Raw genomic sequence first — 11,749 nt, forward strand, 5'->3', positions numbered from 1 at the left:
TTTTTTGTTTCCCAAGCTAAAATTGAAGATGAAGGCACACCGATATGAGTCAGTAGAGGCGATTGAAAAGGCGGTGACAAAGGAACTGAACAGTATTCCAGTGGAGGCGTTCCAGAAGGCGATGATGGACCTGAAGACTCGTTCTAAGCGTTGTGTCGAATTGGCGGGAGACTATGTAGAAGCTTGATATTAAAGAGGAGTCGATACATGGCGTTGTTTGATCTGTGTGCGACCAGTCCTTTTTCAATACACTGTGTATCTGTACTGAGATGATTTATGTGATCTCGGTAACGCACTTGGATTGTTTTGATCATCTACAATGTGAAAATGAATGGGTTGAATAGAAAATTGCATATTAATTTGTACATAGACGTATATTCAAGTTTTATTTGAGAAGACGCTTGGCTTCGTATAATCATAAGAAATAACACGTGTGTAACTTGTGCGTTGTCTCAGAAAATTCCCGAGAGTTTTATAGATACAGAACTATATTAAAAATAGAACTTGTCGAATCTCTACGTCTCAAGGTTTTATACAAAAATTGTCATGTATTTATATCATTTGTATATTGTTTTGTAAAGAAACTGCTTCCCTATGATATTGATCATTACATTAACACAATTATTTCATGTACAAGAGATACAAATTTCTTGTTTTGTATGAGTTTCAAACAAGAGGTTTTCGCAACAGCTAAAATCATACGGCAATATTTAGCAAACGTGCAATATTCTTGTGTCATTATTCAAGCAGCATTACAATTATTACATTCATATCACAATTCAAGATTTTACGAAAGGATTATATATTTATTTCAAGTGGAAAAAATTATTCATAAGAGGCTTATGAGACGTGAATGTCTTATAATTTCGATTAACATTTTATCAAGTCTATTTGGCATTGTATGCCAAATTTTTCAACCTAAATGTATCGCAATAAAATCCACAGTCATTGCAACTGGCTGTGATCTCTGATGTTTTATGCTTCGTGGCAGTTGTTGTTTTTTTTAATAAAGACCAGCGTACTACAATATTATTTAAATGTATCTTTCTTTTGCAGATCAGTGAAAATCTCAGAAACCTTTTTATAACATGTCGGACCTTACGACAAAGGACAGATACAGCTTTGATAACATGAGCGCCGGCAGATTGCCGACGCAGAATGTCGCACTGCCAAAGTCTCAGCCAGTGCGTCTCAAGGCGCTACTGCATTGGTGCGAGAACGACGAGGACGACGACGACGAGAGCGAGAAGAAGTCCGACCGGTCTGAGGACGAGTTGGATCTTGACGAGCCTGTGCCGCACGACGATTCTGCCGAGGATGCTCTACAGGAAATGCTTGTACCTAAATCGGGCATCGATTCCTCATTGAACGAGTCATCAGACGAAGTCTTCAAAATTACATCGCCGAAAGAAGTTGTGGCTAGCGCTCCTTCTGTACAAAGAGAAACAAGCTTTGCAACCGATAGAGAGCAATGTAGAGTTAGCGATGTGAGCGATCCGAGTAAACTAGAGCTTTGTAGCTCTAAACACGAAGAAAACACGCAGGAGTATCACAGTGGGACGTTTGCTTCGAGGAATCAGGCTGACACCGCTCACAATCGCTCGACAAATCTAACGTTACCCCCGTCGTCGCTTTTGGTTTACAAAGGGGATTACAACACGAAGCTCGATACGAACAGGAATCTGCAACCGATCCCGAACGCTCCGACGGACTCCACCGGCTGCGCGTTTCAGACGTCCGAGAACCCGATGAATTCCGCGAGATATAGCTCGCAAAAGAATATCACCAAGTACGAAGCGGACGGGAAGTACACGCCGGCGAAGAGTACGCGGTGCGCGGAATTTAGCACACCCTCGCTGGGGGAAGCGAGTAAGTTGACTATGATCAATCGCCTGATCTCGGAAACTCCGTTGAAGCACGCACAAGCCAGCGTGCATCCGAGTCCGTGCACGTCGCACAAGCAACTGTTCCAAACTCCGCATAATAAACTGGCTGGCGATCCGACAAAGAATCATGTCCAGACTCCTTCCACGATATTGTCCAGCTGGTATTATAATAGACACACACCAATGGAGGGCAAGAGCTTCGTCGCGAGGGACCACGTGCAAATGCCCAAGAATACGATTCATACACCTATCGTAGAGACACCGGAGTTGTCGAGGTTCGTGGTGTACTCTGCAACTTTGCATTAAAGATAAACAATATTTTAATTTTATTTATATAGATTTTTTTACTCAAATAGTATCATCGGTGATTTTTGTCGACCGTGTCTGGCAATTAAAATTCTTATTGCGAAAAATTTATTTGCGTAATATTTTTCGCAATAAGAATTTTAATTGCCAGACACGGTCGACAAAAATCACCGATGTTATTAATTTATAATTACTGCTGGCGACTTGAAGAATATTCTTAATAGTTAAATAGTATCGATTAATCGTTATGGAAAGTAATATTCTTGTTTAGGATTTGAGTTTTATTGCTCTTTGCATCGAAAATGAAGTGTTTTTTTTTTCATTTGAATAGTTGCAGCGAATATTAATTTTGAGTTTTATTATTTAGGTACTTCGGAATGGATCCAAAAAACGTAAAGCGACCTTTAACGGATGCTCCGTTGGTGCACGGTGATTCCTTGGCTCATCCTCTGGGATCAAAGCCGCTTCCGTTGCACACGCGTGTTGAGACAAAAGGCATCGTGTCTGAGTCACAGTCGCAGGAGGATAGAAGTAAAAAGACGGTTGGACTATCAGATATAAAATTAATGCAGACAGAAACAAATTGCGATAGTGGTAAGTACTGCAGTGCAAGTTATATGTAATTAATCTGTCGTGTAGTTTGTCGTGCGTTATATTCAGATCTGAAATCGGCGAATCCTAGCGAGGAGGTGAAGGAGAACAAACAGTCTACCATACTAGGAAATGGTCGGAAAACTGTACAGGACAAAAATGAGGGTAAACCGATGATAATCGGTTCCAACGCCGACGTAAAACTAGTACAAAATTCTCGAAACTACAGCGAGAAGCATAACGTCGTTGCGAATGCGGACTGCAAGAGTCACTCTGTCCGCGAGAGGCAATGCAAGGAGATGCAACAGATCGCGGATAAAGTGGCAAACGTGCAGTTCACCGTACCGTCGAATATTCCTTCGCAATGTCAAGGCAAGACGTTGATCGTGAAAGGTAAAGAGTACTCGATCCTAGGCACCATCGGTCGCGGAATGTGCGGCGAGATTCTGCGAGTGCAGGATATATCCTGCGGTGAGTTGCGCGCTGTCAAATGCGTCAACTTGAGCAAAATGGACAAGGACTCGGCCCAAGGTTGCCTAGACGAGATCTCCATGTTGCATAAGTTGCAGGCACCCTGCGTTATTAAAATGTTCGACTAGTGAGTATCGCGTTACATTACAAGCACTCAATATCTTGCCGTGAAAACATTTTCGAGACATCTTACAAGTAAACCTACCCAAGTGGCGACACCGATTTTTATGAGTGTTGAATATGTTTTTCAGCTCACAACAAGGAATACATTTTTTTTATACATACGCACTTTTAGGTGGTAAAATATCCCTTTGAAGAAAGTTTAATTTTCTCTTTCGGGGTGAATATTGATGAAATTATACGTGTTTCTTATTTTAAGCTGAAAAACAACATATTCAACACAAAAATCGGCATGTCTCCACTTGGGTAGGTTTACTTGTTAGTGATGTTCAATGAATATTAACGAGGTATTCGCCTCTAATGGTTCTCGTTAATTTTGCCCAATTATTTCAGTCAAATTAAAGATAGTATGGTTTACGTGGTGATGGAAATGGGCGAAACGGACTTCAGTCGATTCCTGAAATCCATGTCTCAAGAGAAGCAAATATCCATTGTCATGATTCTATATTACTGGGTTCAAATGCTTACGGCTGTAAAACACATACACGAACATGGTAAAAATAACGTGCCTCGTTGCATCTAATCGTTCCGTTTCGTCTATATCGGCCTGTGATTAAGTACATCTTTGTGTTTAGGAGTTATTCATTCGGACTTGAAACCAGGGAATTTTGTACTAGTGCGAGGCCGGCTGAAATTAATAGATTTCGGAATTGCCTCCAGTATAAATTCAGATATGACATCTGTTGTAAAAAATAATCCGATTGGTACGTTAAACTACATCAGTCCGGAAGCCTTGATGGACATTGGTGGAAGCTCTGACTCGCCTACGCACAGTGTTAAATATAAGGTAAAACGAGATAATAACTCAAAATGTATTTCTTTACGATTATTCAAAGAAACGAGAAGATGACTCGCGCGCGCGCGATAATAGAATGTCTCGATTTAAAATGAAATCAAGATTACAAGCTATTTAATTGCACATAACTGGATTATAAGTCTATAGCTCAATATTAGGGATCAAAAAGATTGAAGATTTAAACTGAAAATACATACGCGGGAGTGGCTCAGATGTTTTTCTCTCCCAACAGATAAGTTTCAAGTCCGACGTGTGGTCATTAGGATGTATATTGTACGGTTTGGTGTACGGATACACGCCTTTCCACCATATACGTTCTCAGTGGGCGAAGGTGAACGCTATAACTAATCCGAAACCGAACATTTCGTTCCCGGTCACGACAAACGGCGAAGACCGTCAGAATTGTGAGCGCGTGCCGCCCGTTTTAATCGACGTGATGCGGAAGTGTCTTCAGCACGATCCGAGAGCAAGACCCACGGTGTCGCAACTGTTGCAGGTGCAATATATGCCTACCACGCAGAATACCGTACAGACCTTGCCCCTCAATCTCCCGATGAATGTCCTCATGAAGATAAAACAGGCTGTGAACGAAGACGAATGGCGACTGTTGGTCCAGGTATGAGCTTATTAATTTTTGTCCTAAACACTTTTTTGGAAAGATATTAAAAAGCGCGTTTGTGAAGAGATTTTTCTAGTGCAAAGAACAATCCCCATTATCACCTGGAGATGCAGTTATCATGTTATATTTAGTTATAAATACTTTGCAGTTTTTATTTAAAAATTTTGAAAAATTATAAACATGAACTTTTTATACAGTATTTGTTGTTATATAAGTAAATATTATACGCATTTTTTTGGTTCTATAGCAAGACGTGGTATTAGACTGAATATGGAGATTGTTGCTTTCAGCCCTGACTTTGAGTTGCCCGTAAAACATTTACGATATTTGAAGTTAGCAACTAAATAAACAATCTAATTAAATCAAAATTAACAACCTGTTTTATTATGGTTTTTTTTTCCAGGCATTGGACGCAAACAGACATACGTTATGATATTGTAATAATAACTTGTCGATTAAAACTGATGTACATAAAAGCGTTTGTATATACATACATATAAGACAATGTAATCCCATCAATTTGTACAACTGATAGAAACAAAAGCAAATGCGGTATTTTGTCTTACTAGTATCGCGATCAATGAATTATGCGCATTTTAATATTTAAACGTAGATGTCGAACGCTAAAGAAACAGTATAACGTATCGGTTTTCTCGTCGTACAGATATGCCATATATAAAACACAAAGTCTTTATTCTTCACTTGAAACATGAACATCATTCTCGACTCCTACCTCTTCCATGACACTGATAATAACGGCCCTTTTCTCACGATACATTGCACTCTCGGCGTCGTGATCGCGCCGCGTACAGGATCAATGCGTGAGCTGCCAATATTGCAACAGTCTCTCGCCCTTTGGCAGCGCCATAGAGCTCGGTCTCTCGAACGTCAGCATGATGTCTTTGACCTTGTTCTTCAATTCGTTCTCGAAGAGATGGCCGCCAGTACGCTCCAATGCAGATGCCATGTCGTATTCAACCGAGGGCAGTGGCTCGCGAATAAAACGTGCAGCGGTGGCGATGCTCGGTAGAACGTGCCACTCCAATGCCCGGATCTCCCAGAGGCTGCTGAGCAATGCGTTACTCAGCAACGGATCGCGCTCCTCCATGAGAAAAGGATCGCCCGCTCCGGTGCTTTCGTTCGAAGGTACCTCGCCGCCTTGCGGGTGATCGAGCAGCCTCTTCAGTCCTGGATGTCGGAGCAACAGGTTGCCCACGAAGAGCAGGATTATCAGGATGTCCTCCGGTGGCGCGACTAACGTTAAACGCGCAAGTCGCTTCGCGAACGCCGCTACTAATGTTTCCGGTAGATGTCTGACAAAAAAGGAACGAATGTTCAAGTGATTTTATACAATGCTAAATTTGGTTCTTTTTATTCTCGACTTCTATAACGCGGTACTCAAGATGCGGTGTAAAATACTTACGTCGAACTGAGAAACAGATCGGACAGGTAGAACAGACGAGCCTTGTATTTCGTATGAAAGATCTCGGGCTCGAACATCGAATACAATTTGGTGAAAATGTTTGGGTATTCTAAATTGTGCTTGGTGACGAGTACGAATACACCTTGCAGCGCGAGTACACCGACGGGACCGTCCGCGTCTAGGGAGTCCATCAAAAAGTCGGTTAGCAGTACCGGTTTCTCTAAATGCGACATGATTCGTTCCAACAAAACTATTAGCAACTGTTTGTGTAACTGCGGCGTTAATTCCCAGTGCATAACGCAGGCCCAGACTTTGTTCAATACGCGCTTAACGTTTGATTGATCCCATGTAAATGCATCTACGAAAAAAATTTAAGATACGTTGATTATACAGAAATTTCAACATCAGTATAATGCACACCGCAAAAATTAGGGGATCACTTTTTTTCCCCCCATAAAAACAAAGGTTATTTTCAACTGGCTATACTTTGTTGAAAATGATCCAATTTTAATCGCCGAAAAAGCATTTTGAAGGTTGAAGTTTCAACTTTTAAAATCTTTGGCAGATTTATTTAATTTCAATTCAATTCAAAGTTATGATATTAAAAAGCGGCACCCGACAAATTGCAAAATTTTTCTTCAAATTTGGCAAGGCGCACGAAGTGTAAAACAAATCGGAACAAAATTTCGTTTATTGCGTCGTAAAGCGCGTAGACTTTTCTTTTCAATTTGCTTTTTTGAAAATGATTCTACGATTTTTTTTCACAGAGTTATTCCGTAGCAAAGCAAAACCCGTCCTGAACACTTTGACCGCCTATAAAAGCCGAACCATTTTTCTGTTGAAACAATTCAGTAATGATAAAGAAAAATATTGGGCACAAAGAAAAAAAACAATAGAGCGCCACCCACTTCTCTCCAATGTGTAAGAACAAAGTAATCCCATAATTTTTTTGCGGAGTGTATATGTATATAGATTATATTACCTTGTTGCGGTCCACACAAAAGTTCATTATTGTCCGACATTCTGGATTCTGAAATATACAGTCATTTGAAATGATACTATTTGCATTTATAAAAATGTCAAATAAAGTAAAGTATTAAATTAATAAATAGAAACAAGAGAATCTAAGAATCTATTGAGCGCCGAGCAGTAGCTAATTAGTCGCCGTACATGACGCAGTTTGCAATATTGCATAGTAAAATCGAAGCGTAACTGCGACGGATTATTTCACATAACAGTGCAGAAGTGATATAATTTCCAAATAAGAGACACACCTTCTTCTTCTTTTGGCAGTGGTATTTTGTCTATAAGTTCCAGAAGATTCTTAATGTAAATTTCTTTTGGTTGCCTTTTCGGGGTGAGAGAGGGTAGGCATCTCCATGTATAATACAAAACGTCCGGGTATCCGGTGATCTCTTGTAATCTCGATATTAAATTGGTACAATCCTTTTCGGGAGATAATAGAGTCATCAGGATAGGCTTCAAACGATGCAGAGGAAAGTGATATCCCGGATTGTCGCGCGGCTCCGTTGGCGCTTTACCCTCTTCCGCCATCAGCTTCATCGCAGTCGTGAGGGCTTGCAGTTGAACGGCTGACCGATTCTTCTCCATAGACGCTAGTATTTTCTTCCAGACTTCCTCGTAGCAATGTCTTAGCCAGGTGGTATAGCGAGATTCTGGGCTAGGTTCTATTTCGTACGCGGTATTAAAGTACAAATCTTTAAGGTCCGGATTTTCGTCCTCTGGTTAACGTTTAACCAGAAAATGGAAACCAAGACTAAATGTAGAAAAAAGAAATTAATAACAAGCAACTCCAACGTGATTTCTTGTTCAAATTTAGATACAAAATCTACAGAAATCTTTCGCTAGTGTAACACGAAATGTGCACGATAGCAGGTTTGTTCCTTTCATAGCTGCAGTATGTATACTGTGCTTTCTTAAAATAAAGAAATGCACAACTAGACATCCAGGACAAGAAAAAAAATCCAAGAAATTTAGCTGCAAGGTGCGAGAACTTAATCTCTTAATCTGTTCCTATCCGATCTACAACCAACGTAAGAAATCTGTTCAATCTTACCCGAAATGGTGAGGGATATCGTACGCTCCATGTACATGTCGCCGCGTCTGAGCAGCTCCACGAATATCATTTCTATCGTGAGGAGGCACGTACAGGTGGACTCCTGCAAGTAAAACCGGAAGTCCTTAGGGTGCTTCAATTCCAAGGGCATGAAACGTGTGCGCGAGCGCACGAGACGCGTCTCTACTCACGTCCCAGTGGCAGATTATGTCCAGCAGGTTGTTGGCGTGCTTCCGCGAGGTGAGGAACTCGAGGGCGCGATGCCGCAGCATCCTCGACATCGCCCGCGGCCCCATGCAGGCGCCCGGTAAATTCGACGCGTCCGTCATTACTGGTCGATCTTACCACTCTCCGCGCTCGGGAGAGACCTCGCGGGATCCACGTGGACGGCGTGGACAGCGGCAGGTAGCCGTGAACGATCTACGATGTGGCCAGCTGGTGCCGCTACTCCTCGCGGAGCCTCGACGAGTCGTCTTCGACTTAAAGGCGACTGTAAAAAGTCACCATGTCTGGTCCCGTCGTCGCCTACGTAAGGTTAGGTTGGGTCAAGACGAGGTTAGGTCGAGGCATGCGCCGCGCGTTGTTCTAAGGCTGGATTCACAGCGTAAAGCCCGTATCAGACTACGGATTGAGATTGGGATTAGATTGAAATTTGACCAGAGTAAAAGTTACTGAACTTAAGATTAGTAAACTTTACTGTGATTGGTTAAATTTCAATCTAATCCCAATCCCAATCCGTAGTCTGATACGGGCTTAAGGGTCATTAAAGTAAGATATTAGTCCCAGATTTAAATTTCGCGCTTTATCATCCTGCGTTGGCGCTTCGATCTCCTCATCGCGGGATTGGCTCCTGCTCTGCAGCAGCCCGTTCATTGGCTGAAAGGCCACTGCGTTCTGTGATTGGGCTCATTGGGCTCAAGGTCCGAGAACCGATTCTAGCCGAGAGGTTCCGAGAGCGCACGAGACTCTCTCACGTTGTCTTTCGTTAGCTACGAGACGAGACGAGACGGAGACGGACGTGTCCCTGCCGTGCGAGAGATTGCCGGATGTACTATTCGAAATATATATATATACTTGGTTTAAACTCTGGGTTCTTCACTGACTCCTGGACACGAAGGTCGTCCCGCTCTGCTTCCATCCTGACAGGGGTCTTACAAATTGAAGGACGACTTTAACAAATAATACGATTGAACGGCTGGTTGACCAGGACATTTCACTGGGAGCTATCGAGAAGAGGAAAGCTCCCTTATTCAATCTCTTGCCACACATATCTTAATACTCATCAATCATGTTTAAACGTAAATTGCCAAAGGATTGGATTGCTGTCACTTCTAAAAGTCACCCGGATAGGGTGTATTACTTCAATGTGAGAACAAATAAATCTTCGTGGATTCAGCCAACGATGGATAAGGCCGACAAGGTACGTTACTTATATTTATTCCTTGTGCTATTTCTAAAACATTCTTAATTGTTCAAAACAATTCATTCAAAACAAAACATTCGTTGTGCAGACACCTTCGGCAAATAGGTATAAAGTTCACAAGGAGAAGCATCGTGGTGCAACAACACCCGAGGACAATGCGTTCCGTCAGTGTCCATGTGATAGACTCGTAGAGACCCCGCAAATGAAGGCTCTTAGAGCAAAGATGCAGCAGAGATTAGACGCCAAGAATGCTTCTGCCTCGTCCTCGAAAGCCTCGCACGCAACAACAGTGGAACATAAGAAACAGAGTTTTTCTTCAAGAAGGAGGAGTTTTTCTCCAAAGTCTAGAGATGATAAGTCGGTAACATCTCGGGACCAGAATGATAATAAAGTAACGTGCACGCCACAGATGCGAGTCCTTTACACAAAGATTGAGCAGAGAATTTCCAGAGCGTCTTTAAGCAAAGTAACAAAGGACGATACTAGAAACACGCAACAAGATCGGAATGTCACAAGTCAGAGGTTACAGAGGACATGGGAGAAACGAGAGAGAAATGCAGGACACCAAGAGAGTATTATTCGGAATAAACGTGATATCTCGCAGCATGACAAGAATCAAAATGTTCAGGAATCGCACAGTCAAAATGTTCCAGGTAAATGCACTTGTTTAGATTTTTATTTAAGTGTTATTATGTACTGTTGTACTGACAATTATAATTAATTCTGCGCTTAGGAGAGAGACAGAGAAAAGCAGTCTTAAGGAAAAATCTGGCGAAAGACTGTATGCAAAGAATAAGAAGAAATTTGAGTATAGATAAGGAAAGATTTAAGGAAATGTGTCATTCCGATTTACTCACCAAGAAAACTTCACAAAAGTTCAGCGGATGTTTACCTACTTCGTCCGGTAAGCACATAAAATTTTATATCTAATATTTTTTAATCTCTTCTATAATAAAGTTTCGAGATATTTACTTCAACTTTTCACTCTGCTTTGTGTTTACAGATAACGACAACTTGGAATCGACACGTGTTCATAAAAGTGTTGATAATGCACGACTTAAAAGATTGCATAACAGAGTGTTGAAAGAGGGAGTGTACAAAAGAAATGCTACATTAAGCGACAGTAAGTCGCAAAGTAATGTACAGCAAAAAGGTAATGCACCGGTTACTCAAAATATGACGAGAGACAAATTAATAGAACAGACTGCTCAGGAAGTTCTGTATGAAGAAATGGATTGGGAGCCAATGAAGGATGAAGAAATTGCGTTAGAGGTACTGGTGTTACTAATTAATTTGATTAAACGATTATAACGATTTATATTGTAGACTAAATTCATATTATGAATGTGTTCGGCCGTTGTAATCGTGTATCTTCTTCCAATACTGAACATCTTCATTTTGCATGAAAGTTATTGTAAATAAAATTAATATTTAAAATATATATACTTTTTTTTACATAGGTGGAAGTTGTGAGAGCCCAAATTGATAAAGACACTCGTGTGGAAATCAACTATATGTCAGAAAATATCGTAGAGTTGACACAACCTAACGAGATAGAATCACATGAAAAAAGTCCACTGTACATTGTTGTCGACACAAATGTGTTTCTATCAAATCTAGAAGTTATTGAAAGGGCAAGAGACACAACCTTCAAGAATTATCCACGTCCTTTCATTGTAATCCCATGGACTGTGATTTGTGTAAGTACAATGTATATGTAGATACATTTTATTGATTCCCCTTAGGGTTACAAGGCGTTTTTGAAGGAACGTGCCCAAACCTCTTATAACACCTCTCTCTATGTCCACTTCTCTATTAGCGTTTTCGACTGACTGGAACTGACATGGGTTTTAGCGCTCCCGGAGCGATTAACCCGTAGATACTAGGAACATATGTTCGACCGAAAATGGGTTATGAACCTGGGTTAGGTTCTAGTTACAATATTCTTTTCAATTTTATGATAAAATCGAAATGTTT

General features: G+C 41.1%; 3 protein-coding genes across 7 annotated transcripts in view; 2 read left to right on the top strand and 1 right to left on the bottom strand.

Moving 5' to 3' along the window:
* The window catches only part of LOC105559486 (serine/threonine-protein kinase MPS1), an 8,141-nt gene extending 2,787 nt beyond the window's left edge, over positions 1 to 5,354 (top strand). For 3 of the 5 annotated variants that reach the window (XM_012007796.1, XM_012007798.1, XM_012007797.1), the window contains exons 2-8: positions 1,057 to 2,161; positions 2,560 to 2,786; positions 2,832 to 3,381; positions 3,768 to 3,928; positions 4,010 to 4,221; positions 4,463 to 4,846; positions 5,253 to 5,354. In XM_012007796.1, coding sequence (XP_011863186.1) covers positions 1,089 to 2,161; positions 2,560 to 2,786; positions 2,832 to 3,381; positions 3,768 to 3,928; positions 4,010 to 4,221; positions 4,463 to 4,846; positions 5,253 to 5,282 — 2,637 coding nt within the window. In that variant the 5' untranslated portion in view covers positions 1,057 to 1,088 and the 3' untranslated portion in view covers positions 5,283 to 5,354. Of the gene's footprint in view, positions 1 to 305; positions 720 to 1,056; positions 2,162 to 2,559; positions 2,787 to 2,831; positions 3,382 to 3,767; positions 3,929 to 4,009; positions 4,222 to 4,462; positions 4,847 to 5,252 lie in introns of those variants that run through there. The other 2 variants (XM_012007799.1, XM_012007800.1) reach the window with 2 other exon arrangements.
* Positions 5,207 to 8,904, bottom strand: LOC105559485 (nucleolar complex protein 4 homolog B). The gene is made up of 6 exons (XM_012007795.1): positions 8,541 to 8,904; positions 8,350 to 8,452; positions 7,547 to 7,960; positions 7,255 to 7,302; positions 6,273 to 6,630; positions 5,207 to 6,162 (listed from the first exon to the last, which is right to left on the bottom strand). The coding sequence occupies exons 1-6, from the start codon at positions 8,676 to 8,678 to the stop codon at positions 5,664 to 5,666; spliced, it is 1,560 nt and encodes a 519-aa protein (XP_011863185.1). The 5' UTR covers positions 8,679 to 8,904; the 3' UTR covers positions 5,207 to 5,663.
* Positions 8,905 to 9,364: 460 nt separating this feature from the next.
* LOC105559487 (transcriptional protein SWT1-like) overlaps positions 9,365 to 11,749 on the top strand; it is a 6,566-nt gene continuing 4,181 nt past the window's right edge. The window contains exons 1-5 of the mRNA XM_012007801.1: positions 9,365 to 9,769; positions 9,861 to 10,425; positions 10,506 to 10,676; positions 10,776 to 11,044; positions 11,233 to 11,472. Coding sequence (XP_011863191.1) covers positions 9,638 to 9,769; positions 9,861 to 10,425; positions 10,506 to 10,676; positions 10,776 to 11,044; positions 11,233 to 11,472 — 1,377 coding nt within the window. The 5' untranslated portion in view covers positions 9,365 to 9,637. The remainder of the gene's footprint in view (positions 9,770 to 9,860; positions 10,426 to 10,505; positions 10,677 to 10,775; positions 11,045 to 11,232; positions 11,473 to 11,749) is intronic.

Source organism: Vollenhovia emeryi, unplaced genomic scaffold (genome assembly GCF_000949405.1).
Source record: "Vollenhovia emeryi isolate VEMERY1.0 unplaced genomic scaffold, V.emery_V1.0 DF939267.1, whole genome shotgun sequence".
Taxonomy (NCBI): Eukaryota; Metazoa; Arthropoda; class Insecta; order Hymenoptera; family Formicidae; genus Vollenhovia; species Vollenhovia emeryi.

Coding starts and splice junctions, on each gene's coding strand:
- LOC105559485 (XM_012007795.1), bottom strand. CDS start 8,678: ATGACGGACGCGTCGAATTTACCGGGCGCCTGCATGGGGCCGCGGGCG. Junction 7,961..8,349: donor GATATCCCTCACCATTTCGG/GTAAGATTGAAC, acceptor CGTACGAAATAG/AACCTAGCCCAGAATCTCGC. Junction 6,163..6,272: donor GATCTGTTTCTCAGTTCGAC/GTAAGTATTTTA, acceptor CTTTTTTGTCAG/ACATCTACCGGAAACATTAG.